Here is a 24,376-nt window from a genome sequence, read left to right as displayed (position 1 = left end):
TTTCATTGTTTATGTAAAAAGTAGTAGCATGTGAAGACTAGAATTCTTGGCAGGAAATCTTTCTTCTTTTCTTAAAGACATGCCTCTGGATTCCTGCAAATGGTATTTATATCCTTCAGGGATTTCATCAAATGCTTTCCCATGACAATCTACTTTCCATAAAGCCTCAATCTGATGAGCTACTTAACTACAGTAGGTCACTGTAGTGATATAATGACAATGTCAGGGACAGATACTTATATGAGCCAGTATGACCCTTTCATATTATACAAGCAGAAAAACTAATCACATCAGCTGAATTTCTAGTTGTTACTGCGCTTTATTTTGGAGTTGCTTTTATCCTCATGGTGTAATTTTCCAAGTGGAGCTTGACAGCGTGCAAGCAGTACACTTAGCATGACAAAGTCTGTTACACCATTGCTAGTGCTCCTGGAAAGGTCCCTGTTACTAAAGAATTCAAAGATGGTCTAAACAACACCTGCTTCCAAAATCTTCCTGCCCCAAACTTCAGCAATCTCTTTCCTATCTAAACCTTTCCACCCACAGGCCACTCCAGAACTCTGGCTGCAAGGTGAACAACACAAAGCCTTGAACCTCTGCTTTCCATCTCACATAACCACCAAAGGGTTGTAGTCTATAGTGATGATGACACGCAAGCCTCTTGTGGTTTATGCATACTGTTTTAAAAGAAACACAATGGGCTCGCTCCCCTACTCTCCCTTTGCGCCAACTTATTCTCTGTTCTCATCTAATCTTCTAATTTGTGGTAATGTTTCTGTCACTTGGACTCTGAGAAGAATCCTCCCCAAATATTCAACTGCTCAGAAGTCCCCTTGGATCTCTGTAGCCTCATGTATGTCACAACTCTGCTCTGTTGCTATACTACAGAAGTTGTGTACAGTGCAGTTCTACAACTGCACTGCAGTTCTACAGTGTTCTACAGCACTGCAAAAGGTATGAGAGACTTCAAAGAATTGTTCAGAGCTTCTAGAATTGTGACCAGGGAACACAAGACTGGCTACTGCATGACTCCTTACTGCAAAATTAAACTGACCCTGTAAACACAACAACATTGTCTAAAAGAAGCATTCAACTCATCTTTCTACTACTCAGCAGCTCCATGACAAGGGGCATTTCAGAGTTAGTAACTATTTTCTATGTGAGCAAAATCTGAAAACACAAAAAGAAAAATTCTGTAATCTATTAATTAGCCACCCCCAGTTCATTGTTTCTCTGATAAATTTTTAACTTTATAACTTTTGATATCTTGAGCCCACCATCCCAGTGATGCTGCAACACAGACATTATAGAAATTAAACTGTGGTATCTCAACATGAAGTATTTTGGACCACAACTGAAATGCAAATAATATTCACATTAATTAAATCATAAAATACTTCAAACATATATGCAAGACATAATGTATGCACTGCTAGATCACCATGTTTAGACTTGAATGGGTACTTGTGCATAGTTTTCTTAAAGGTAGTCAATAAAAGCCTACTAGTTTTGGTCAGATGAAAGGCTGAGCTTGTTCCAGTGGGAGAGATTTGTTTGGGAATAGATGAGCCTGATTCATGAATCCAAACATTCTCGAAAAGGCATTGTACAAACAAAGCAACAGAAAGATGTCTTCAGCCACAACCAAACTTTTTTACCTTGTTATCATAAGCTATATTTCAGAGTAGCCACTTCTACTTCATCCTTTCTATCATGTTTGCTATGGGAAAGGTTCCATCCTAGCAAAGGCTTGCGGATGCCATTATAATTTACATCTGTTATTACTGCAGATAAAAGCAATTGGAAAAAAACTTGTCACTGAATGTCTGGCAGTTCTATTCCAAACTATAACAGATCTCAGGTGACATAAAAGGTTTGGCTCTGAGCAATTTAACTTTGAAGACTGATATAACTTTAGAATCCATACTGTTTTCTGTACTGGCATTGGATCAGACTACCTCAAGAGGTCCTTTTTGGCCTAAATTCTATGACTGTATGAAATTATAGTTACCAAAGGGAAATATGCATTATTAATTTCACCTTCAAACTGTAACTTTTATGTATGGTACTATTAATTCCATAAGCAACCTAAAAGCCTTCATTGGATGTGACACATCTCAAGAACCTCTGTATCCTATGAGGAATCAAATCCCAAATAAAGAAATTAATACAATGCATTACACTATAATGCACAAACAGAAGTCAGATATTTCATACAAAAGCTTTCTATAACCAAAGTTCTTTTAATATCCCACGTGACTTGCAGATTCTCCTGTCAAAACATAGTGGTTTAACAGTAATGCTTGAGACCTGGGCCTGATCTTGCTTCACCTTTTCTTCTAGCCCGGGGAACGTATCTCCAAGTGTTTCAATTCAAATCAGGGTGAATACTTTTAAAGAAAAGATCCTGATTGCCTTCCCTTGTCATACCTTGGTTTGTGTTACAGAATCATCATGGAGTAAGAGAACTGACTCCCTTTGGAGTGAATGAAGCCATGTGAGTGTGGATGTATCTAGAAAGGTATTTCCTGGTGGGTTTGAGGATTCCAATGCTGTTAAGCTGAGTTGCCTTTTTCAATTGAGCATACAAGTGTTCTAAAAGTTAACCCTGTGATATACCTAAAGAGTGAGTAAATACAATCCATCTATTACTGATGATGGGAAGAGAAGCTGAATGTAATGGCCCAACCACATCCAACAACACAGCACTGGCAGAGCAGCTGACAGAAAGCCAGCTGCATCCTGACTTCCTGCTCCCCTTATGTTCTTAGGAACAAGGAAATGAAATATCAGTAAATGAGAACTAATGCAAGCTACTGCTCAGCTGGACAAAAGTCTTTTTGATGCCCCAGTATGGAAGGAACAATTTATGGCTTTCATACAACTTTTGATGCCCTATTTGCAACTTTGAAAGATGACTCTTTTAATTTGTCCTAATGCCCATCCCCTGGCTTGCTCACAAATTCAGTTTCACTGCTGTGTCTATATAGTACCTTAAATATTGGCAATATAGTCTCCATTCAGCAGTTAAAGCAAGGATGTAGTGTACTGTAGTAAAACAAACAGCTGTACCCTTCACAGAATATTTCAAACCTCCAAATGAAACACTAAAATGAATCTCTACAGTGCACCTAGCTTTATTGCAGAGAGAGATGATTCCACAAAGACTATGTAAACACAGAAGCGTTGTTTTCGATGGAAGTAGAGTACTTAGCTTTCAGTAAAGCAGTGCTGACTGGTTTTCCTCTGCTCCACTAGTAAGTATCATGTACCCAGCTGTCCCTTTTATCCAGCTTTATGTAGCATTCTATATATTATTTACACTTTGGAAAGGCAGAACCACACAAAAGTCAGAACTTGTCTACATACCAATTCCACAGCAAGCTATTGCTATTATTGCTTCAAAGGTATTTTTGTTTATTCAGCACCCTTACAATCCACAAATTATGAAAATAAATTAAAAATGAAATATCAGCTAAGAGACAGCTGTAATTTTATCCCCCAAAATGTTATAGTTCTATATTGTTTTGATGGCCTGTTACTTTTAAAGTGACTGCTTACACATAGCTGCCTTTATTATTATAAAAACACTGTCAACTGTAGAAGTATAGAATTAGTGTATTTATATGAAAGAAAATTAAGGCAGAATGCCCATCTTAACTTTATGTTTCTTTAACAGACATTCATTCCTCATCTTTTTCCTTTCAAAAATAAAAAAGCTTGAAAGACCTAAACTAGGTTTAGTTTAATAAGAGAAAATAAGAGGACTGCCACACAGAAAATTACTATATTATACTCAGTTTAGGGGTACCACTTTTCTCCTTTGCCTCAGGCTTTTGGGACATTAAGGCCATGTTATAAATCCTGGTCAGTGCTTTTTTCTAAAGAGTAGGATTAAGAGTTTATTAGCATCACAGTGGTTGCCTCAATAATGGCAAAACAGTTGCTCATTACTGCTCATTAGATTCATATTAGATTCATTTGCAATAGCAATACATCTTCTATTCATACTCAATTGCAAAACAACAGATATGATTTGACACCTGCTGTAGTGCAGAATTCATTAGAAAGTAATAATACAAATAGGAATTCAATGGATGGACTTAGTTTTTTATCTCTGATGGGTCTAAAATTTGTCATTTAGTGTAGAATTTATATAGGATAAATACCGCAGCAGGCAATCAGCTTCTTCAAATGTTCTCCCATAAAATATTACACACAGAAGCAGATATGGAAGGAGCAGACAGATATACAAACAAGGAAATTAACAGTACCATATGCAGGATATTATGTACACAGTAACATACAGAGACTGCTTCTGTTGATATTCCTAGTATGTACACGCAGTCACTGATTTTTAAAGTAACAGAAAAAAAACCAACACAAAAAGTTACATTTTCTTCAAAATACTGGGTCAACAGGTCTGATTGTCTCTCAAAAAATTCTAGGACAAACTGAGCCCAGGATGCTACTGAAATGCTACTTAAATATCTTTGCTTCAGTTTACTCAAACAGTGCATAACCATTATAGCATCAATGCACTTTCAAGCGCCAAGCTAATAATGGTGTTTAAATGTGCTGCAATCTCTAATTTTTCTAAAAAATTCCATGGAAGAACCTCCAAGTTATCTCAAAACTCAGCAGTTGTTACCTCTTTCCATATGCAAGGGATGAAAATATACCCAAGTAACAGGTCTTCACATCATGAAGAAGTGGACAAGTCGATTACAAAATCTAGCCCAGTGTAACCTGGCTCTGCTTTCCACAGGAGAACTTAATATGATCATTGCCCCCTCTGTCTACACCACTTTAGAGATAACATTAATGATTTAGTACTTGAAGAAGAAACAGAGGAATTAAGATGAATTCCCAATGAAAGACTACCAAATACCTATTCTGAATTCCATAACAAAATTACCTGATCTGGTAAAACCTAGGATCAGGCCTGACTTTTCTTCAGGCTTCTTAAGTCATGTTACCAGCCTATCATCATTCTGTGATTTCCCTTTCTTCCTCCAAACCAGAAGTCTCAAAAAGGACAGCCTCAAAGTTTGTGTCATGAAATTTTGTTCTATTTCTCTTACACCAACACTCCAGTGCCTCTCAACTTTGTATTAATCAGCATCTTGTATAAAACCATTTCTATTTTGTAGCTGTTGCTCATGAAATTAGTAACACTGAACTGAACATACCTTGAGATAGATCCTTAGAAAACTAGTAACCTCTTTGCCATTCACTATTTCAACCATTTCAGTTTAATACTCCCTGCCTGTTTCTCCACTGTGTCACACTTATCATAGAATCATAGAATCATAGAATTGGCTGGGTTGGAAGGGACCTCAGAGATCATCGAGTCCAACCCTTGAACCACCGTTGCGGTTGCTAGACCATGGCACTGAGTGCCACATCCAGTCTCTTTTTAAATATCTCCAGGGACGGAGAATCCACCACTTCAGTGGGCAGCCCATTCCAATGACGGATCACTCTTTCCGTAAAGAAATTCTTTCTAATATCTAACCTAAACTTCCCCTGGCACAACTTAAGTCCATGCCCTCTTGTCTTGTTGAAAGTCGTTTGGTAAAAGAGCCCAACCCCCACCTGGCTACACCCTCCTTTCAGGTAGTTGTAGAGAGCGATGAGGTCTCCCCTGAGCCGCCTCTTCTTTAGGCTGAACAACCCCAGTTCTCTCAGCCTCTCCTCGTAGGGTCTATGCTCGAGTCCCTTCACCAGCCTGGTTGCTCTCCTTTGGACCTGCTCCAGGACCTCGATATCCTTCCTGAACTGGGGGGCCCAGAACTGGACACAGTACTCAAGGTGTGGCCTCACGAGGGCTGAGTACAGGGGCAGAATCACTTCCTTGGACCTGCTGGCAATGCTGTTCCGGATACAGGCCAGGATGCCATTGGCTTTCTTGGCCACCTGGGCACACTGCTGGCTCATGTTCAGCTTCTTGTCGATCCAGACTCCCAGGTCCTTTTCAGCCTGGCTGCTCTCCAGCCACTCTGTCCCCAGCCTGTAGCGCTGCATGGGGTTGTTGTGGCCAAAGTGCAGGACCCGGCACTTGGCCGTGTTAAACCTCATCCCGTTGGAATCAGCCCAACTCTCCAGTCTGTCCAGGTCCCTCTGCAGAGCCCTCCTGCCTTCTAGTTGATCAACACTCCCCCCCAGCTTAGTGTCGTCTGCGAATTTGCTGATGATGGACTCAATCCCCTCATCTAAATCATCAATGAAGATGTTGAACAGAACTGGGCCCAATACTGATCCCTGGGGGACACCACTAGTGACCGGCCGCCAACTGGATGCAGCCCCGTTCAGCACCACTCTCTGGGCCCGGCCCTCCAGCCAGTTCCTAACCCAGCACAGGGTGCTCCTGTCCAAGCTGCGGGCTGACAGCTTTTTCAGGAGGATGCTGTGGGAGACGGTGTCAAAGGCTTTGCTGAAGTCTAGGTAGACCACATCCACAGCCCTCCCCTCATCCACCAGTCGGGTCACCTGATCATAAAAGGAGATCAGGTTGGTCAGGCATGACCTGCCCTTCCTAAAACCGTGCTGGCTGGGTCTGATCCCTTGCCCATCCTGCAGGTGCTGTGTGATTGCACTGAGGATGATCTGTTCCATGACTCTGCCAGGCACTGAGGTCAGGCTGACGGGCCTGTAGTTTCCTGGGTCCTCTTTCCGGCCCTTTTTGTGGATTGGCGTGACATTCGCCAATTTCCAATCATCTGGGATGTCCCCAGTGAGCCAGGACTGTTGGTAGATGATAGCGAGAGGCTTGGCGAGCTCTTCTGCCAGCTCCTTCATTACCCTTGGGTGGATCCCATCTGGTCCCATAGACTTGTGGGGATCCAAGCATCGCAGTAGGTCACAGACTGTGTCCTTCAGGATTACAGGGGGGCTGTTTAGATCCATGTCACTTTCTCTGAGCTCCAGAAGCCATCCGTCTTCAGGGTAACCTGTCTTTCCGCTGAAAACTGAGGTAAAGAAGGTGTTAAATACCTCAGCCTTTTCTTCATCTTTAACAACTATATTCCCACTCGTGTCCAGTAAAGAATGGATATTTTCCTTGCCCCTTCTTTTGCTGCTAATGTATCTGTAGAAGGACTTTTTGTTATCCTTCACAGAGGTGGCGAGATTCCGTTCGCAATAACTTCTTGCACTTACTCACACATTCCCCTGCTTAATTAATAATTTCCCATGGGACTCCACATTAAATGCCTTGAAAGTCCAAATGAATTTGCTCTATCACACTTGTCTTGTCCAGCAAATAAGTTATCTTGTCAAAGATAGGTACCAAGCTAGTCTGGAATGATTCAAAAGAATCAAAATGCATTTTATTCTATTTTCCATTTATTATAATGGACTGTTATTCTTTCTTTGGAAATCAGTTCTAAAGATGCAATCTGTTGAAGTCAGGCTACCAGATCTTTAGTTACTGAAGTCAGCTTCCTTTCTTAGTTGTAAGTACTTTTGTTATGGCACTATGTCATACTAGACACAGTTATTATTCTTGCTGTCTGCAAACTATGGCATGGAAGTTGCCATCTTCCCTCTTGACTATGTCACCTGACACAAAACACTCAAAACATGTATTAAACAGAAAGGCCACTCATAAGGCGGTGTTTGTAAAAGGCATATAAGTATTCCTTCTCTGAGTGGGCACCGTTTTCTTTGGCTCTCTAGAAATGGTATAGTATTATTTAAAGGTTATTTCAATACATGATTTTTTTATCCCTGCTCTTTTCAGAGCAGACTTTATAGAAAATTCTTATACAATTTACTCTAGGAGAAATATTTAAAAACAACGGATCTGTCTTGGTTCAGCCAAACATTAAAACAGCTGTTCTAAGCCTAGATTTTCAAGAGCCACTATAAATGCAAAAAAGAGGATGGAAAAGAAGTCATACAAGGAGGGCAAATCTTCACTTGAATAAGCTAGCTGCTTTAAAAAAATCAGCAGCTAATGGAATTGCTAATATGATTATTGGAGAAATCAGAGCCACAGATACTGAATTTGCTAACCAAAATCATCAACTTATCCCATCAATCTCACTCCACAACCATGGTTCTGCTCAGGGTATCGACTGCATGGCAATGGGTAGTAAGCACTATCAGGTAAGGACAGTGCTTTTCTCTGCTGGAAAAGCAACATATCACTGTCTTATTAGATGTATTATAATGTTCTAATGTTTATTTGCCACTTCACCACTGTTTTTAAGAAATAAAAGAAACAAAAAAACCCACCTACAAATAAAAAAAAAACAAACCCAAACCAACAAAACAAAACCCTCAAAACAACAAAAAGAAACCAAACAACAAAGCACAACAATAAATTGAAAGCAGTCTGAACAGTCATTAAAATCAATGGCTTCCGGGGATGCCATTTTTTCCTGGGAAAACTGATTTCTCCCGGGAAAGAAGGCATAGGCACCCTGCCTCTTTCCTTCTGTGTGGGATCTGAGAAATAACAATGCAAAGATATTGACATTGCGTGGTCAAGAGTATTTTCTATTAATATGCCATTAATATAATGACCTTTGCACTACATTTAAAGATCATGAAAATCAATATTTATTCTTAAGTCATGGAAAAAAATCAATCTTGCAGTAAAATGAGTCATATTTAATATATCCCATCATAATATTTAAGTTTTTATATAAAAAGTAGCATTGATATGTGAATAATGCATGCTGTGACAGATGAGTTTCCCTTCTCAAACAAATTTATGTGAATAACCTTGGAAATGGAAAGATTTAAAGGAGTGTATGCACCTTTTTCCTGAGCACTTTTCCAAATTTCTCTGTTTCTCTGAACCTTTTCACATACACTGCTGCACAGAACAAATAAGAAGTCACTGCTTCCTGCAGCCCAAGAACACTGGTATATTACTGTTAATATTCCTGTAATTCCTTCATTTCCATTGCTAGATATCTTTTGAAAAGTAACAGCCACTAAGGAAGCTCAACAACGTTTCCTCCTGTTTCCTGTACCAATGTATCTTTGCTTTTATACCTAGGATATGTGCAAGAATGTGCAAGAATACCAGTGGAGGTGAACTGCTTCTTGCTGAACTACCCTTTAATTCATGCAAATTTTGTCTTCCATATGTGTTTAGGTTTGGAAGGGAGAAGCCTGAATAAGAATGGATAGGATGAGAGAAAACGGACTCAAATTGCACCAGGGGAGACTTAGGTTTGATATTTGGAAAAAGAAAAAAAAAAAAAGTATAGCTGTAACATATCAGGATTTGGTTTAGTTGCCATGGGGGTGTTGTGTTGTACTTGTTGAAAGTCTCATTTGATGATGTTAGAGTTTTTTTCCAACCCTAATGACTCTATGGAAGCAGTGACAGAAAGGAGTACATATATTCAAGCTGCCTGTATAGGAAATCAGTTGTAATGCATCTCATGTCCCATGGTAAGTCGGGACCCACATTCATCATCAGGTAACAGCCATGGCAACATTACACGCACAGGAACTCTCACCTGAGAATCTCAGTGTTTTAAAACAAGCCATTTGCACCACTTCAGGTGGATAAAATGAAATAGATATGAAATTAATCACATAAGGTCAGTCAGTAGCACAGCTAGGATTAGGAATTCCTGGAATTACTCCCCTACAGAAAATAAGTCCCAATCCCCTTTTCTGCTCTAACCACTAGACATTCTACTCTCCCAGCAAATATAACCCATTCCCTCAACAACAGTAAACCAACATTATATCTTTGCACCATTTGTGAAGGTAAATAAGCACAGCGAAGAAAACAATTTTTCTTCAACATTCATAAATGATTGCTTTCTAGAGGTATGAGCAGGAAAACCTCTGACATACTAGAATTAAAAAGGAGCACACCCACAGTTTGACTGTCTTTTCAGTTATAGTGATGGGAACTGGGTGTCACATCTCATCTCAACAGCCATTACAATGATGAAAAAGCAGGACCAGACCTGGGGAGATGAATCCTGGCCCTGACTGGACAGACAGATTCTGTAGCTCATTCAGAAAACAGGCATCACTTCTTTCCTGTTTCAGAGCTTTTGGTCCATTTGTTGCCAGCAGGCTTGACATCTTTGTATTAAACCCCTATTCTGGTTAGTTCAGGATGTAGAACTGATTACACATTTCTCTTGTACTGATAGCAAGGCATGTGTTAAAGGGAGACTGGACAAGCAAGTTGCAGAAGCTAAAGCAGCCCCCCTAGAAGGAATTTATTTTCTGGTAAAAGGACATTGTGGGAGTCATTCATTCAGGCTACTTGGCATTAAAGAAAATGTCATCTCTTGCCACTGTCATCTCCTGTATTTTAATATAGCTTTTCAAATAATTTTTTGCAGTTGAAAATTCCAATGTCTCCATTTTTTTTTTAAATTTTCTTTATAGAGAGGACTGATTTCTTGCCTGCCTTTTAAAAGTCTCAGCTGTTTTCTTCTGCTCTGTTTAACACGTAAAGCCTTTAATACTTTGAACTTATTGTGAAATGCAAAATACAAGAACTGTCTACATGGAAAACCTTAATCAGTCAGGAAGTTGGTAAATTATGTCTTCATGCCATCCATATTGAGTGTCCATTACTCCTGGACATAGCACATTAACTGACTCATTAGCTATTTCAAACCATATGGACTTAGGTTTGGGTGGGTTGCTCTGATAATATCCTGAGGTGAGCTTCCTAATTATTGTAATTATGTGATCTCAATCATGGGGCCAGTCACACAAAATAGAGTCAAGAATCTTTAAAATGGGTGTCAATGCACCCCGACAATGACTGAGTTGAGCAACATGCCCCCTCGATGTTGGAAGTCCCTTGATACCACAAAAAGTAATTACTTTAAAAGTTCTCAGAAACTGGCAGGCAACACAGTGATAACTGAGTAAGCACAGCAAGCACATGAGACTTGGCACAGAATCCCAAATATGAATAGATTTCTGAGCAGAAACAGGGAAGCAGTCTGAAACTTGATGCCTTGTTGTCAATAGTCTTAATACAGAGATGTTACATCTCCAGTGTACATTTAGCCATGATATTTTAAGCAACAAGGAGATCCAGAGTGGAGGGGGGGAATTAAATGTGGAAGTGCTAAAGTGTCAGCACTAAATACCACAAAAGCATCACAGTGCAACAGCAAGAAAGCCTACTACACCTACTGTAGAAAATTTAAGGAGCTTTATATATGCGATACTGCAAGATTTCACATAATTGACTGAAATACTTTATATTCAAGCTTAGGTTTGTGGAAGGAGAGGAAAAAAAAATTAAATAAATGGAAAACGGACATAATGCCTAATGCACAGTGCTTTAAAATAACTCAGCACAGACATAAAACTGTTTTGCTGTATTACTAAATACTTAAAGACAACGCTTGTTCTCTGAGAGCCTCACCACACAGCACAGTTTTTGTCACCTTCCAGGCCTTATTCTGGAAATAAAACTAGGAGTAGAATGCTGCTTCTGAGCCACACATCAGGATAAAACTTCCCAAGCTCACACTATTTACCTTGCAGAAGAGCCAGCCCAGGGTGTTAGCAATGAACACAGAATAACTTGAAAAGAAGAACATTACTATTTTCTTTTTCAACAATGTGAAGGTGGCCATACCTGTACTGACTTTGCAGGCAAGCTCAGATGCTTCCTTCATGCGTTGTGTATAAGTAAGCATTCACTAGACAAAACAAATGAATAAAACCCTGAAGATATCGGGAGCCCTAAACCAAACCTCCAAACCAAGTTTCTTCCACCACTTCTAATATATAATTCAGAGTAACAAGAAAATGCCCATGTGAGCTGCATGAGGAATAGATTTTAATGAGAAGGGCCTGTGGCCCTCCGCTGTTTGGAGCAATGTGCCCTAAGTAAGTAAAATAACAGCAACTTGGTAGCATTTTCAGCTGTACGCTGGCAGAATTTGTATGATTTTGCTCATATCAGCATACACGCCTGTCTCCTATGAGAATTCTTGCATTTGGCAGGTATACTGACTATAGGATTTGAAAAAGAACCAATCAAATAACTATGAAAAATGCCCTCTAATCTATAGTTGTTTTGGTCATTCACAACCTCACATCACACCCCTAAACAGCTAATTTGAAGAACCTGTGAAGAGGCAATGGAGGCTTTAACTTCCATGACCTTCAAATGAAGATCGTGTTTCTTGAGAGGATTGCTAATTGGCTATGACAGGAAGGAGAAAAAAAAAAAACAACCAACAAACAACAAAGCCCTGTTTCCAATTCAGCCCAACAGGAAAAGGGGTTTCCTTAGTCCCACCTCCAAACCACAGGGATGTGCTATTTACAGGGCAAATGGGCCCCAGTACCAAGTTTTAATCTGAGTAGAGGTCATGTGAAGTCTTTGGTCTTTGTTGATTTTTAAAGTAATTTCTGTGTTAAGCTTTTGTTTTGCATTGTTTACAACAAAAAATTTTGCTAGTGATATTTGCATACACTTTTTGGGGGGTTTATTAGTTATGGTTGTTCATCAGTGAACATTTGGCTTTAAGTGACAAAACAAACTTCAGTGGTTTCAGTAGCAACTTGGTATGTGTAGGAAGCTTCTCCTCTAATGAATGATAAAATCTTCAAATCCTTTAACCTTGTATATCTTAAAGCTTTTTGTATTATGTGGTAATGTTAAAATTTAAGTTGTGAAAGAGCTATATGATATTAAGGATGGCTAAGACTTCAGATACTCTTCCATGGGGATAGAGTTGAAGCTGTAAACTTGCAATTGCTTTTGGTAGCACCAGGAAACGTGAACATTTAAATATTTTTAAAAGTTTTTTACAATTTTAAAATGGAATACCTTAAACCTCAGCTAACCTAAGCATGTAATTTGTATAAATCAAACGGTGTTACATAATCTGACTTAAGTTTTTGGAAACAGTATCAGACTCCTTATGCTACTGTATCCATTAGCAACTCAATAAACACTTGTGTATCTATTTCTACTTTTAGTTTTGTTATTACCTTGTAGTGACTATTTTTAAAATAGCCTTTTCGGATTCTTCATTATTCCTCAGAACTGCATCAGATTGCTTTCTTTTTCTGATCTTATCCTTGCTCAAGAATAAAAATACACCCTAAATACACCCAAGAACATCTTGTATTTCTGAATAATAAAGTTTTGCATTGAACCCTAATCTTCTGTTAAATCAACATATTCCACTAACTTCCTGATGTTATGGTATTCTCAATGGTTTTGTGGGAACAAAAGAGAGAACTACAGCTCTTGTGTACTTAAAAATTAAAATAAAATAGGAATATCTAATCAGTTTTGTGGGTGGTTTGTTTTTTTGTTTTTTTTTTGAATCATGTATCTTTCCACTAATTCATCATTGATATTTTGTTTCACCACTTAATTTGTACAAATTTTGAGTGGTTTAATTTGTTATGGTGTTCTCTCCTGCTTCTATTAAAAGTCAAACTATATTAAAATGTAGATGTCTATCAGCCAGCTAATGCTATCAATGGTATCTGCTAAATGTTTAGAAGACAGATGCAAACCTCATCTGTTTCACTTCCATATTCTGATGTTTTTGTGGGCATGGAAAGGCAACTCAGGAGTAGCAGGGCAATTTTTTAGCTGGTTCTTTTAACAATGGTAATGCCACAAAGGCTGCAAGACTGATGATGCAGTAAGGCCTACTTTACTCATGGCAATATATACTTTTCAGTTGATTTACAACTCATGTACCTTCTCAAGATGTTCTGGATTTTGATTATTCTTGAATTGTTTTGGGGTTTTTTGTAAAAGGACTTGTAGTCAGTGATTGGAAGCTACAGTGGTGGCTGCAGGGAACTCTGCCTTGATGCAGTGTGCTGTTAGGGTGGGTGGAACCCATTAATAAAGTCACTCACACAAGAGTGTAGCTTGTTATCAGATGCATAACCTGGAGCCTGGGGAGTAAAGAAAAAAACAAACCTCATTGCATATTTCATTACCAACTCACAAGCTGATGGTGATGATGGGGCTGATCCTTCCCTGGGGCAGCTGCACTTGTTCTCTGTACATGCCTGGAGCAATGGCCAACAAACCTGTGGGGTGGCCACTGTGTGCAGGGCTGCTGCTGACTTCCAAACCTTAGGCAGCCCAAACCTCTGCCATCTCACCTGAGGTGAATGCAGGATCTACCACGTGCTGGTCTGGGGTACAAATCTATTTTTCTGTGTCCAGAAATGATCCTTCACCTATGTCAGGAAGACCTGAGGTGTAAATGAGTTGTTCTGAGTGGTGGCACTACAGCAGCTGTGTGGGTTCATTAGAGCTCTTGAAGTCGTTGTTGTACCCAGAAAACTTCGAGAAACAAAGACGATTTTTTTTCCCACCCCTCAGGCAGGGAGCAGTCTCGTCAGCTATTTCTACCCGCACCAAAGCACTTTAAGTGCAGTAACAAGAAAAGTAAACTCCTCGCTGGCGAAGTGCAATTTAAAAAGAGGAAGAATCGGAGTGACTGGGACTCAAGTGGAGCCGGGTGCACCTCCTTAAGCTTCCATTCCTCCCTCCATCCCCTCCCGCCTCACTACCGGGAGCGGGCGTCACCTCGAGTTCGTGCGTAGGTCGAGGGTGCTGGACCTCGCCGGGCCCCGCCCCGCCTCGCTGAGGGAGGCCGGGAGGCTGAGGGAGCCCGGCCTGGTTTTCCCCTCTTCCCCGCCCCTGAGCCTGCCGCGGGAAGACGGCGTCCCGCCTCCTCCTGCCGCCGTTACGGGTGGGCGCTGCTCGCCCGGGCCTGGCCTGCAGGAAGTTCCCAGCTGAGAAGTTTGGAGCCGGGGCCGGGAGGAGGCCGCGGGGGTCCTGCGGAGGTGGGTGTGGGAGGGAAAGGGAGGAAGAGACCGGCACGGGCCCGTCTGACTCCCCCCTGCCCCATCGGCTGTCGGAGGGGAGGCCGCTGCCAGCCAGCTGCCCCGGCTGCCGCGCAGCTGAAAGGCCCTGGGGTGGGTGGGGGGGGCCGTGGAGAGCTGGGCCCCGGCTCGGTGGCTGTGAAGGGGAGGAGGTCGGGAGTTCTGGTTTCTTCTGATAAAAGTCAACTTCTTTCATTTCCGTCCTGTCAAGGTGCGATGCCGCCGAAGGGGCGCGGGAGAGGCAAGCTGCCCCTTCCTCTTCCGAGAGACATGATCCTGAAAGACACCGAAGGAAAAGTCTGGCGGCTGGGCAGTCAGCTCGGTCAGGGAGGATTTGGCTTGATCTATTTAGGTAAAATGCCTGTGGTAATTAGGAGGGTGACTTGTAAATTTCTCCGTAACTTTCTTAGGTAAGACAGAATGGGTTTAGAAAAATTGACTTATTTATAGGCTGGTGCTCATCTGTGTTGGGCTGTGCTTTTCTTCCTCTCAGCAGCTGCTGGGTGTCCTTGTTCAGAAGTGTTGCTGATGATACAGTGTGCTCTCCATAGGCCAACCAGCCCAGTTTGCTGGCTCCTACTGCACTTTTCTTTGGAGGTTGTATAGGGTCGGTAAGATGCTGCTTCTGTCAATGACTGCTGAAGAACACTGCCAGTCAATGCTCTCTCTTCAAAGTAATTTTGATGCTTTCACGAGACACTCTTAGCTTTGTGCTCTGGAGCACTCCAGGTTTTTGTTTATTGGAAATGTCCACTGGCCAAGTTTAAATCAGTTTTCATAGGAGAAATGTAACAGTAACAATAGTTAGCTGGGTGTTGCCACTGAATAAAAGTTTTTCACTAGAGGTGGAAATGCTCTTCTTGATTTTCTCCAGCTTAGATATATTTCTGTATTTTCTTCAGAAGAAGCTGCTGCATTTCACTCAGTCTGTTTTGTAATGAATGCATGGTTTTAAAAGGGAGCTTGTAAAACATTTTGCATTCTGGTCTCTATGAAAGAGCAAATCTTACTTTCAAGACTATATTTTGAGTTTGTTGGTTTTGGTTTTTTTGCACCACAAACTTACACAAGCAGACTAGTCCACAGTAACTAATAGGGACTAAATTGAGCTTGTATTAGGACAGCAGTAAAGATTTACCCAGAAGCAGCTTAATATATCGTAATTGGAGCCAAACATGATCCTTTAAAGTTTTAAGTTTTAAAGTTTAAAGTTAACTCTGTATTTGGAGTATCAAATTTTAAAATGTGATAGGCAAGTCACTTGTGTACATAACTTGTATAATATAACATAATATATATTCCCTAATGCATACATTAGCTATACCTTAATTTTTTAAGCTTGTCCTTTTTGTGTTTTTTCTGCCACGGAAAATACAGTTTTGATAATTTTCTAGTCTTGTGTAGCATTTTGTTTGAATTTTGTTGTGGGTTTGGTGGTTTTTTGTTTGTTTGTTTTTTGTTTTTTTTAAATCTCTTAATGATGTTTCCTTCATATTGAGTGATTTGTCAGAAAAAGATCTGTATGCTGTTATAGTATGCTGTTATGCAGTATGAGCTTTCTGCTTAGTATGATTTCCAGATCTTTATAATGAGAGAAATGTTTATTAGAACAGGCATTATATGTCATGTGCCTTCTCAATTTTTGTGTGTTTAGTAGCTACAAGATGTTCTGCATGTGGGGATTTATTTCCAATATGGTGAGCTGGGCTAGATTCACTGTGGTTTCATGGAGATTAAGGACCATCAGGCACCTACTGTAGAGAGAAGAGGTGTGTGTTTTCTATACAAGGGTTAGCATGTTTTCTCTTTCCAGTCATAAATGTGGCACTTCTGTGCCACTGGTCTCTGGTGACAGATTTACTGTGATCTTTGTAACATCTATCTGGCAATCTCATGGTGATTGTCTGCTTTCAGCTGCTGAGGATCATTTTATATTGCACTGTTCTCTCTTTCTTTTCTTCTCATGTCTGTTATGGTTAATAACAAAGAATTGAATGATATCAGAAGATTTGTATGTTATTTTATGTTTTGATAGTCCCATATATAGTCAGATGTTGCTTCTCTGAAGTGCTTGCCCAGTTTTATTGTTCTTCCGGCTACTGAAGAACAATATGTGACTATAAAGTATAGGAGAGTTGACAATTTTACTTGTTGCATCTGGACTTAGGTTGAATCTAGACATCAGGTTTGAGTGCAGAAACTTTTGGGTGATGGGGGGGAAGGCATAGATCGGTTTTTAGAATGAAAAGGAAGGCATAGTTTGTAAAACTGAATGCCTGTGTAAATGAAGCAATAAGATTTCAGATGCCACTGCTTCTACTTTTCTGCAAAGTAATCATGTTCACTGAAAAACCTGGAGAAAGCTAAGGCTGCGTGTGTGTTTGCATGTTATGTGGTGTAATGGAAGTGAATGAGTAAATGGTAACAGTGGCTGTGGCCCTACACCTACCCTGTATTTAAGCTGAGGGTTCACTTGCTTTGGACTAGATGTGGTATGGTCTGCTGTATGAAGTTGCCTCCCCAAATACATGGTTTGAGGCTGTCTGGAGGAACTGCTTTGAATCCTTACGTTGCTGTGAGGAGCTGGGAGTGCATCTGGTGGGTTCCTCTTGTTTCTGGTTTGGTTTCCTCAATTTCATACAGTTCATACATACCTAGCTGTTCTGCAGACTGAACCTGTGGGGAAGGTAGGTGTTTTAACTAACCACAGTTACAGAGGAATTAGAGGTTAGTGCACTGAGAATATTTATGTTCTTTTTCATTTTGAAATGCCTGATAACTTATTAATGACCTTCTTTGAGACATCAATTGTTTATGTTTGAGAAATCCTGTTCATAGAGCATATGAGAGGTTACCATAACAAAAGAGACCTTAGCATGAACTAAGAAGTGAAATTAAGGTGTCTTTTTATATTGCAGTTCAAGGATAAAAGAAAGGAAGGCAAACTTGCAGAATGCTCCTGCAGCAAGGGGGGACTGAGGAAACTGGGAATGCAGCACAGAAAGCAGGGTTGTAGTGGATGTAGTTTTCCATGTATAAGATAGAAACATTTTGTCTTCCCGGGTTGCTCAGAGTGTGGATCTGTCATTTACTGTTGCTGTCAAATCACACTGGACCTTGTGGGTGGTAAAGCACATGGAATTCTGTCAGTTCCATGCAGATTTGATTACTTTTCTGCCTGATCACACAGACCACCAAGGTAATTTCATGTATTGTGGTGTTTGTTGCAGTTTGGCTCTCACTGAACTGAGGTAGAAAGCAGTCAGTGGAATAGGTGAGAATGAGAATACAATCTGGGACCCCTGGTATTACCATTCTGTGGGGTTTTTGTAAGTGACAGCATGGCTGAAGGAATACAGCTGCCACTTCTGTAGTGGTATTTGTGTTTCTTTAATCTCTTCTTTAAGGTGTAGTAAATGTTACATGTTGCACTGAACTAAAGGCTTAGTTCCTCTTGCTCCTGATCCTACAATCAAGAGTCAAGGGAAGTAAAGTAGATGATGGATGCTTAGTGCCAAGAGGCATCTTTTTTCTTTGTGCTGTTCAGACTAGTTTTTAGTGAGAAGCTAACCCAAAAAGTACTGTAAAGAGGTGGGCAAGACAGGAAGGCGGAGGCAGATTTGACTGCCTGCTGGCTCTGAACAGCGCAATCCTTTTTATTAAAAGTGAAGGTTAATGTTGTCAGCTATATCTTTTTTAATATAACTTTTAATAAGTATTTTTACAGTAGCAGTGTAAAGATTTTGATGTGTGTTGGAATAGCTTAATTTGCCTTTAAAGAGGGTACTCCATATTCCATTAATCTATAACAAAGTTCTTGAGAAATTTAACAGTATCTCTGCAAAATATATTTACAAGGAACGCATTCTGTGGAAGGTTCTGTTCACTAAATCAAAGCTGCTAAAAGCCATTTACTGATCCTGAGCCCTAGGATGCAAATAATATCTTCATGTGCAGGGCTTCTAAACTTCTAATAGTATATATGAAGGCTATTGCTATCTACAAGTTCTGTCCTGCCTCAGAAATAGTTTCCCTGGTTTCCTAATTATTTTTTCTCTACCTGTCTTTGCCATCTCATCTGTTTCTTTGTTGACTTGTTTCTTCCCTTGGATTTCCTTTATATTTTTGTATCAACCAGAAAAAATCCATCAGCAGAAGGCTTACAAATACTGGTTTCTCCCAGTGCTTCTGAAGAGAAAAACTTTCTGTAGTGCCAGAAGCAATAGAAACCATCTGCAGATTATCTCTCAAACATTGCTTTTGTTGTAGCAAGAGCAATGTGGATCATAAGCTGGAATTAACTATACTGTTGTATGTTGGAAGTTTGATTTTATTTTTTTTATTACTAGTGCTGATTTGCTGTCAGGCATTTCAGACAGAACTGGTATCATTTCCATATCAGGAAGCAGCATGGAAAGAATTGGGGAAGAAAGTGACATATTACTGGTCTCATGGCTAGTTGGTGGAGCCCTGTGGATAACAGTGGCAGTACACTATAAAATTAAGGAATAGCTGAGGAAGGTGCTACTGGGAGCCTTACATTCTCCCATTTGTCTTCCTGATCACAGTCAGTAATTAACGCCTGTCTTCATATAAATCATTCTCTAGTCCTGCTGCAAGCACTCTATTAATGCACAATTTGGACTGAAAATTTAAATGCTGAAAGGTCACACAATGTTTTGTTAAGATTCTACTGTCATGGTGAAGTCTGCTGTATGCAGCACTAGCTACTTGCAGGCATGTGGTTCTGTAAAGTACTTATATTTTATATATAGTTATACACACATGTAGTTTATTGTGTTTTGCATTAGAACTTATTACATTGAAAATGTTTTTAATTGTGTTTTACTTGTATATTATAATGAAACTTTGTAAGTGGTGAGTGGAAACTTAAAAGTTTTGAAGTTTTGTTTTGTACCTGGCTTTGCAGCAGATATTTGTGTTGCTGTTTTTTCATGTGTTGCTACAACATGGGAAGCCCAAGAAAGCACATATTGATAAAGAAAGCTAGACTCAGTGATAATTCTGCTCTGTTTGGAGATTTGTTGCCATAGTGTGCACAGTATCCTTTTCTGTTATATATTTTGCCTTCCATTTTTCAAGAAGTGGCAAAGAATATCTGCTTGAGCAGTAAACAGTGACTGAATAGGTGAATATTGTCTTTTAATACCAGCAGTATAGGGAACTCTGCTGCTGCTGTAGATATGGAGGAGTGGTCATGGTCTTTTCTGCTTTTAAGCGTGGATCATACTACACTCCTCTGTTGGAATTGTGAGGCTTGGTGTTCTGGAAATCAAGATGAGATGTGAAAGAAGGGTTGTTTCTATTTCAGAAAGAGTAATTTCCATGGCTGATTTTTATAGCTGTGAGTAGAGGTTTACTTGTGTCAGGGAAGAGAAGTGTTGATGGAAGCACACTGTGTCATTGTCATCTTGTATATTCCTTGGTTTGTGTTAGGAAGATGGCTTAATGAATTGGTTCTAGAGGAATGAAGTATTTCAACAGTTGTTGAAATTAACTTCACTGAAAATATTTACTATAGTGCAACAAATGAATTCAGATATAGTAAAAATGGTGCTAAGAGATACATGTTCATCATTTTTTTATAAACTCACGGGGGAAAAGTATATTAATAGCAAACCCCTGTAGTAGCACCAGCAAGCAAACTCTCTGGTTAAGAATGGATTTTCCTTAACCTTCAGATGTTAAAATGCATTTCAGCAAAGGTCTCATTGTACCTGCAGGTGACAATCTTGGTGTGCAAATAACTACATTGGCAGACAAGCAAGACTTGAGGAAAGAGTCTTTTTTTCTAGTTGCTAATATTAACCTGTAGAAATACAGATAGAGCAAGCAGATAACCTAATTTTTCACCCTGTCTAAACTGTAAATTTAGCCTGATTTTGCTACATGATGTTTACTTGGGGATGACCACATAGTACAGAATTAGCCCTCTTCATTTGTTGAAGAGGAAATATTCCCTGCCTTGATGAGTTCTTGATGGTGATTGCTTACTCTGGAATCTTCCTCTCCCTTCTTTTTTGGTGCTTTGTAGGCCAGAAGTCTTAACTTGGAAAGTATAACTCTTTTACACAGTGGTCTAAAGCCTGCTACAAAGTCTGCAGAAGTCATTACTACTACGCTTTAGTGTTCTCCCACATAATGTGTTGAGTTTAGATTTTTTTGTTTTGTTTGTTTGGTTTTTTGTTTGTTTGGTTTGGTTGGGGTTTTTTGGGGTTTTTGTTTTGTTTTTTGGGGGTTTTTTTTTGTTTCTTTTTCATAAAAACTTGTGATTTGGGAGCAGTTGTCTTGCTCTTCATTACTTCATCTCGCAAAGCTTCTACTTGGGGACTGAGACTGTGGCATGCAAAGTAAAACTAGAAAGTCAGGAGAGGAAGTTTTATTATTATTTCTTTTTGAAGTTGGAGATATTATTTCTGAGCAGTGTTTTATGTGAACAGAAAGAGCTTTGGCTGAAAGATAGGGCACCTGTTGCCTTATGGAGGCACTCCCTTCAGCCATCTTTGGCACCTGCACCCCACTGAAACTGGCATAGTATCTTCTTTGTGGGCACCATGTCAAACTAGCAGATGGGCTGGAGCAGAATCTTGCCAGAAAACGGTTTGTGCATCAAGTTTTAAATATTAGAGGCTTGGACTCCTGTCTGAGAGTGCTGTAAGAGCAGGCAGACCATGCATAGCTTTTCTGCCTGGGGTTAAAGAATGTGTCGTACCTATTCTAGCTTAGAGTAATTAACTTTGAAAGTCAAACAGTGGCGTTGGCTCTGGTGAATCAAGATTAAGGTTTCGAAGAAAGATGAGTAAGAAATGTAGCGAAATTTTCAACCAGTTCTGGATGTTCTTAACTCAAAGGCATTTGCAGTTATCTGCAAAACAGAGCAGAGCAGCACATCTTCCTTAGACTACTTTAAAAATGGTCTGTAAACACCCTTCAAGTACTGAATTTTTCAGTTCTTGGGAACTATTGGATATTGTGGAGATAGGGAGAAGGAATGTGCTTTGTTCTCCTTTAAATGCTTTCCTTAGTACCCTCCATATGCAAGAAATACATGTGTTAAATAGCAGCTGCTACTTTTTATTTATTTGTGTGCATTTTGGCTTTAGTAACTGTATTCTTGCAACTTGGATAAATTTTTGTTGTTACATGCTCTCAGCAGCACTCACCCCCATTTGTTTGCTACTGAGTTTAACAGCTCTTTGTTGGGCTTAAATGGGGTTAGAATATTTTTGTTTTTTCCATAGGTAGACTGTGTATGGTGGTATTTTTTAGTTTTTATTTCTGCAAAAAATGTAAGCCAACAATGTTACTCTTCAGGATTGTTTCACCAATGATGCAAAGCAAAAATAAAATCATAGCAACCCAAGAACTTCTGAAAATGATTTTGTTTCCTAAACTAATATATCCTCAAAATATCCAACAGTGGCAGAGACGCCAGCTGAGGACAGGAGCAGGGATGTTTTTTCAAACTGCCAGATCATTGCTGTTTTGTTTTCCACTGTGTAAACTTTGTCAACAAAACTGGTTCTGTGAGAGCCATTGAAAATATTTTACCATATTCCAAATGTGACTGCCACAAATTAACTGCTAAAACTACAACAAGCACGTTTGAACTGGCAAATAAAATTGGCACGTTTCTTTGTCAGACTGCATTCAATTGTGCTGTGTGGTTGTAGGAAATCGCAGTTCATCCAGAAACACTCTTTTGTTACCATGTCATATTAACATTTAGAAAGCTACATTAATTAAGGTTGTGGCACTCAGCAACCAAATGGATGAAATTCATGATTAGAGTGGGTGATAAGACCATAAGTGCTGTGGCTGGGTGAAACTAGGTAATTCTGGATGCGAGTTGATTTGAGGTGAGTTATTTGCCGTGCTGTGTAGGGACAACATTTGAAAATTAGGGCAAAGAATGTGAATCTTAGTGCACTGCTTTATTTCAGGGTGTATTTTAAACTCCTGTGTGTTTTTGCTGGCTTGGTAGCTGCGATTGTGGGATGAAGGGGAGGACAGGAAAATAGAGCTGTGCCCTTTACCCTTTGCAAATATTTTGTGAGACTCATCTTGGCACAAAATGGAAACAGCCACAGCCCCCTACCCAGCTTCATCTTGTGCCAGTGTTCCCAGTTAACAATTATGCAGACAATTGTTTTGATTGTGTGCATAAATTAACACCCCTCCCCCCCAGATGCAAGGAATCTCTGCATCTCTAGTTGATAAAAGCGCCAAAAACTGTTAATTGGGAACTCTCACACTTGTTATGCTATTTTAAGATATCCTTTGCAAACATGATTTTGCCATATAGTGTTCCTGGTACACTATATATGTACTTAAATGCCATCGGAGACCTCCTGCCTATCAGCATTGCTCTCCTGCAGGGTCTTTGCTTACTGTCCTGCAGTCTAGCGTTTAACTGATTGTAATATTATAAATAGCCATGTGCTACCACACAGAACGAGGCTAGCACATGGCTAATTACGAGTATACAGTAATTAACTGTGAGCTAAACTCGCAGGAGAGTATGTGGTGGTGGTCTATGAGGTATGTAATCAGACTGTTTGTTAAACCTTGGGAGCCTTTCCAGTCTGTTAAGTTACTATACATAGTAATGAGACAGTTTTTAAAAAACCATTTATGTATATTTCTGGACAAAAAATAGTCTCTCTGATTTGTAAGCTGCAGTTAGAATATTGCTGGCTGATATATGAATGGTTAATGAAAAAGATATAATGAAAGGTACATATGCAGCTTTGGCTTCTTTGTATGTCTGTGATTATTATCTAAACACTATCTATGTAAAAAACTTAAAACATTATTCACTATACCTGTTATGCCTTGTTTCATGTATGTGCAGTAAAAGCTATACAATTTCTCCTTTTGTGCATTTGAATGTCATGTTACTCATTTTGTGGAGCATCTGTTCCTGTATCTTGTTGAGCTTTGTCTGACTTCTCCCTTTTCACGTTGTAACAATTGCCAGTTAGTTTTGGTTTTAATTTTCATAGATATGACTCCAAAAAGCATCCACACTAGCACACTGTAACAACCATGGGGGTTAGGCCTTTTTTGCTGGGCTACCTTTGGTTAATTGCTCTTCTTCATTACCCTGACAGCTGTTACTGTCTTTCCCAGATTACCACGAATGGGGCCTGTTTACAAAATGTCAAGATGTCTATGGGGAAGTTAGATCAGACTCTTTCAAATACATTTTACATTTCATCCTTCTGTATATGTATCAAACCTCTATTAAGTAACTTCATATTAAAATACCTTTTCTTAGACATGGGTTTTTCGGTGTGTTAGTAGTGGGGCACATCTTATTCTGTTTGATTATTTTGACATTGTTGAATACAATGAAAACAAATGGATTGTGTTCCTTTAAACTGACAGCTCCAGCTGTTAATGCGTAGTCTACATGTGGCAAAGAAAGTTAAAGACTTAAGCTCCTGTGTCTTAATTTCCAGTTCAGTACAATAATATGGTAACAACAAAGTTTACCAAAATTTCCTTCCTAGTGTTCTGA

General features: G+C 39.6%; 1 protein-coding gene across 4 annotated transcripts in view; it reads left to right on the top strand.

The window, feature by feature from the left end:
• Positions 1 to 14,581: 14,581 nt before the first annotated feature.
• Positions 14,582 to 24,376, top strand: part of VRK2 (VRK serine/threonine kinase 2) — a 46,274-nt gene continuing 36,479 nt past the window's right edge. For 3 of the 4 annotated variants that reach the window (XM_030447175.1, XM_030447174.1, XM_030447176.1), the window contains exons 1-2: positions 14,582 to 14,793; positions 15,044 to 15,184. In XM_030447175.1, the coding sequence (XP_030303035.1) occupies positions 15,049 to 15,184 (136 nt within the window). In that variant the 5' untranslated portion in view covers positions 14,582 to 14,793; positions 15,044 to 15,048. The remainder of the gene's footprint in view (positions 14,794 to 15,043; positions 15,185 to 24,376) is intronic. The other variant, XM_030447177.1, reaches the window with a different exon arrangement.

Source organism: Calypte anna, chromosome 3, assembly GCF_003957555.1.
Source record: "Calypte anna isolate BGI_N300 chromosome 3, bCalAnn1_v1.p, whole genome shotgun sequence".
Lineage (NCBI taxonomy): Eukaryota > Metazoa > Chordata > Aves > Apodiformes > Trochilidae > Calypte > Calypte anna.
The sequence above is the reverse complement of the archived record's forward strand: the minus strand, read 5'-3'. Positions and strand labels throughout refer to the sequence as shown.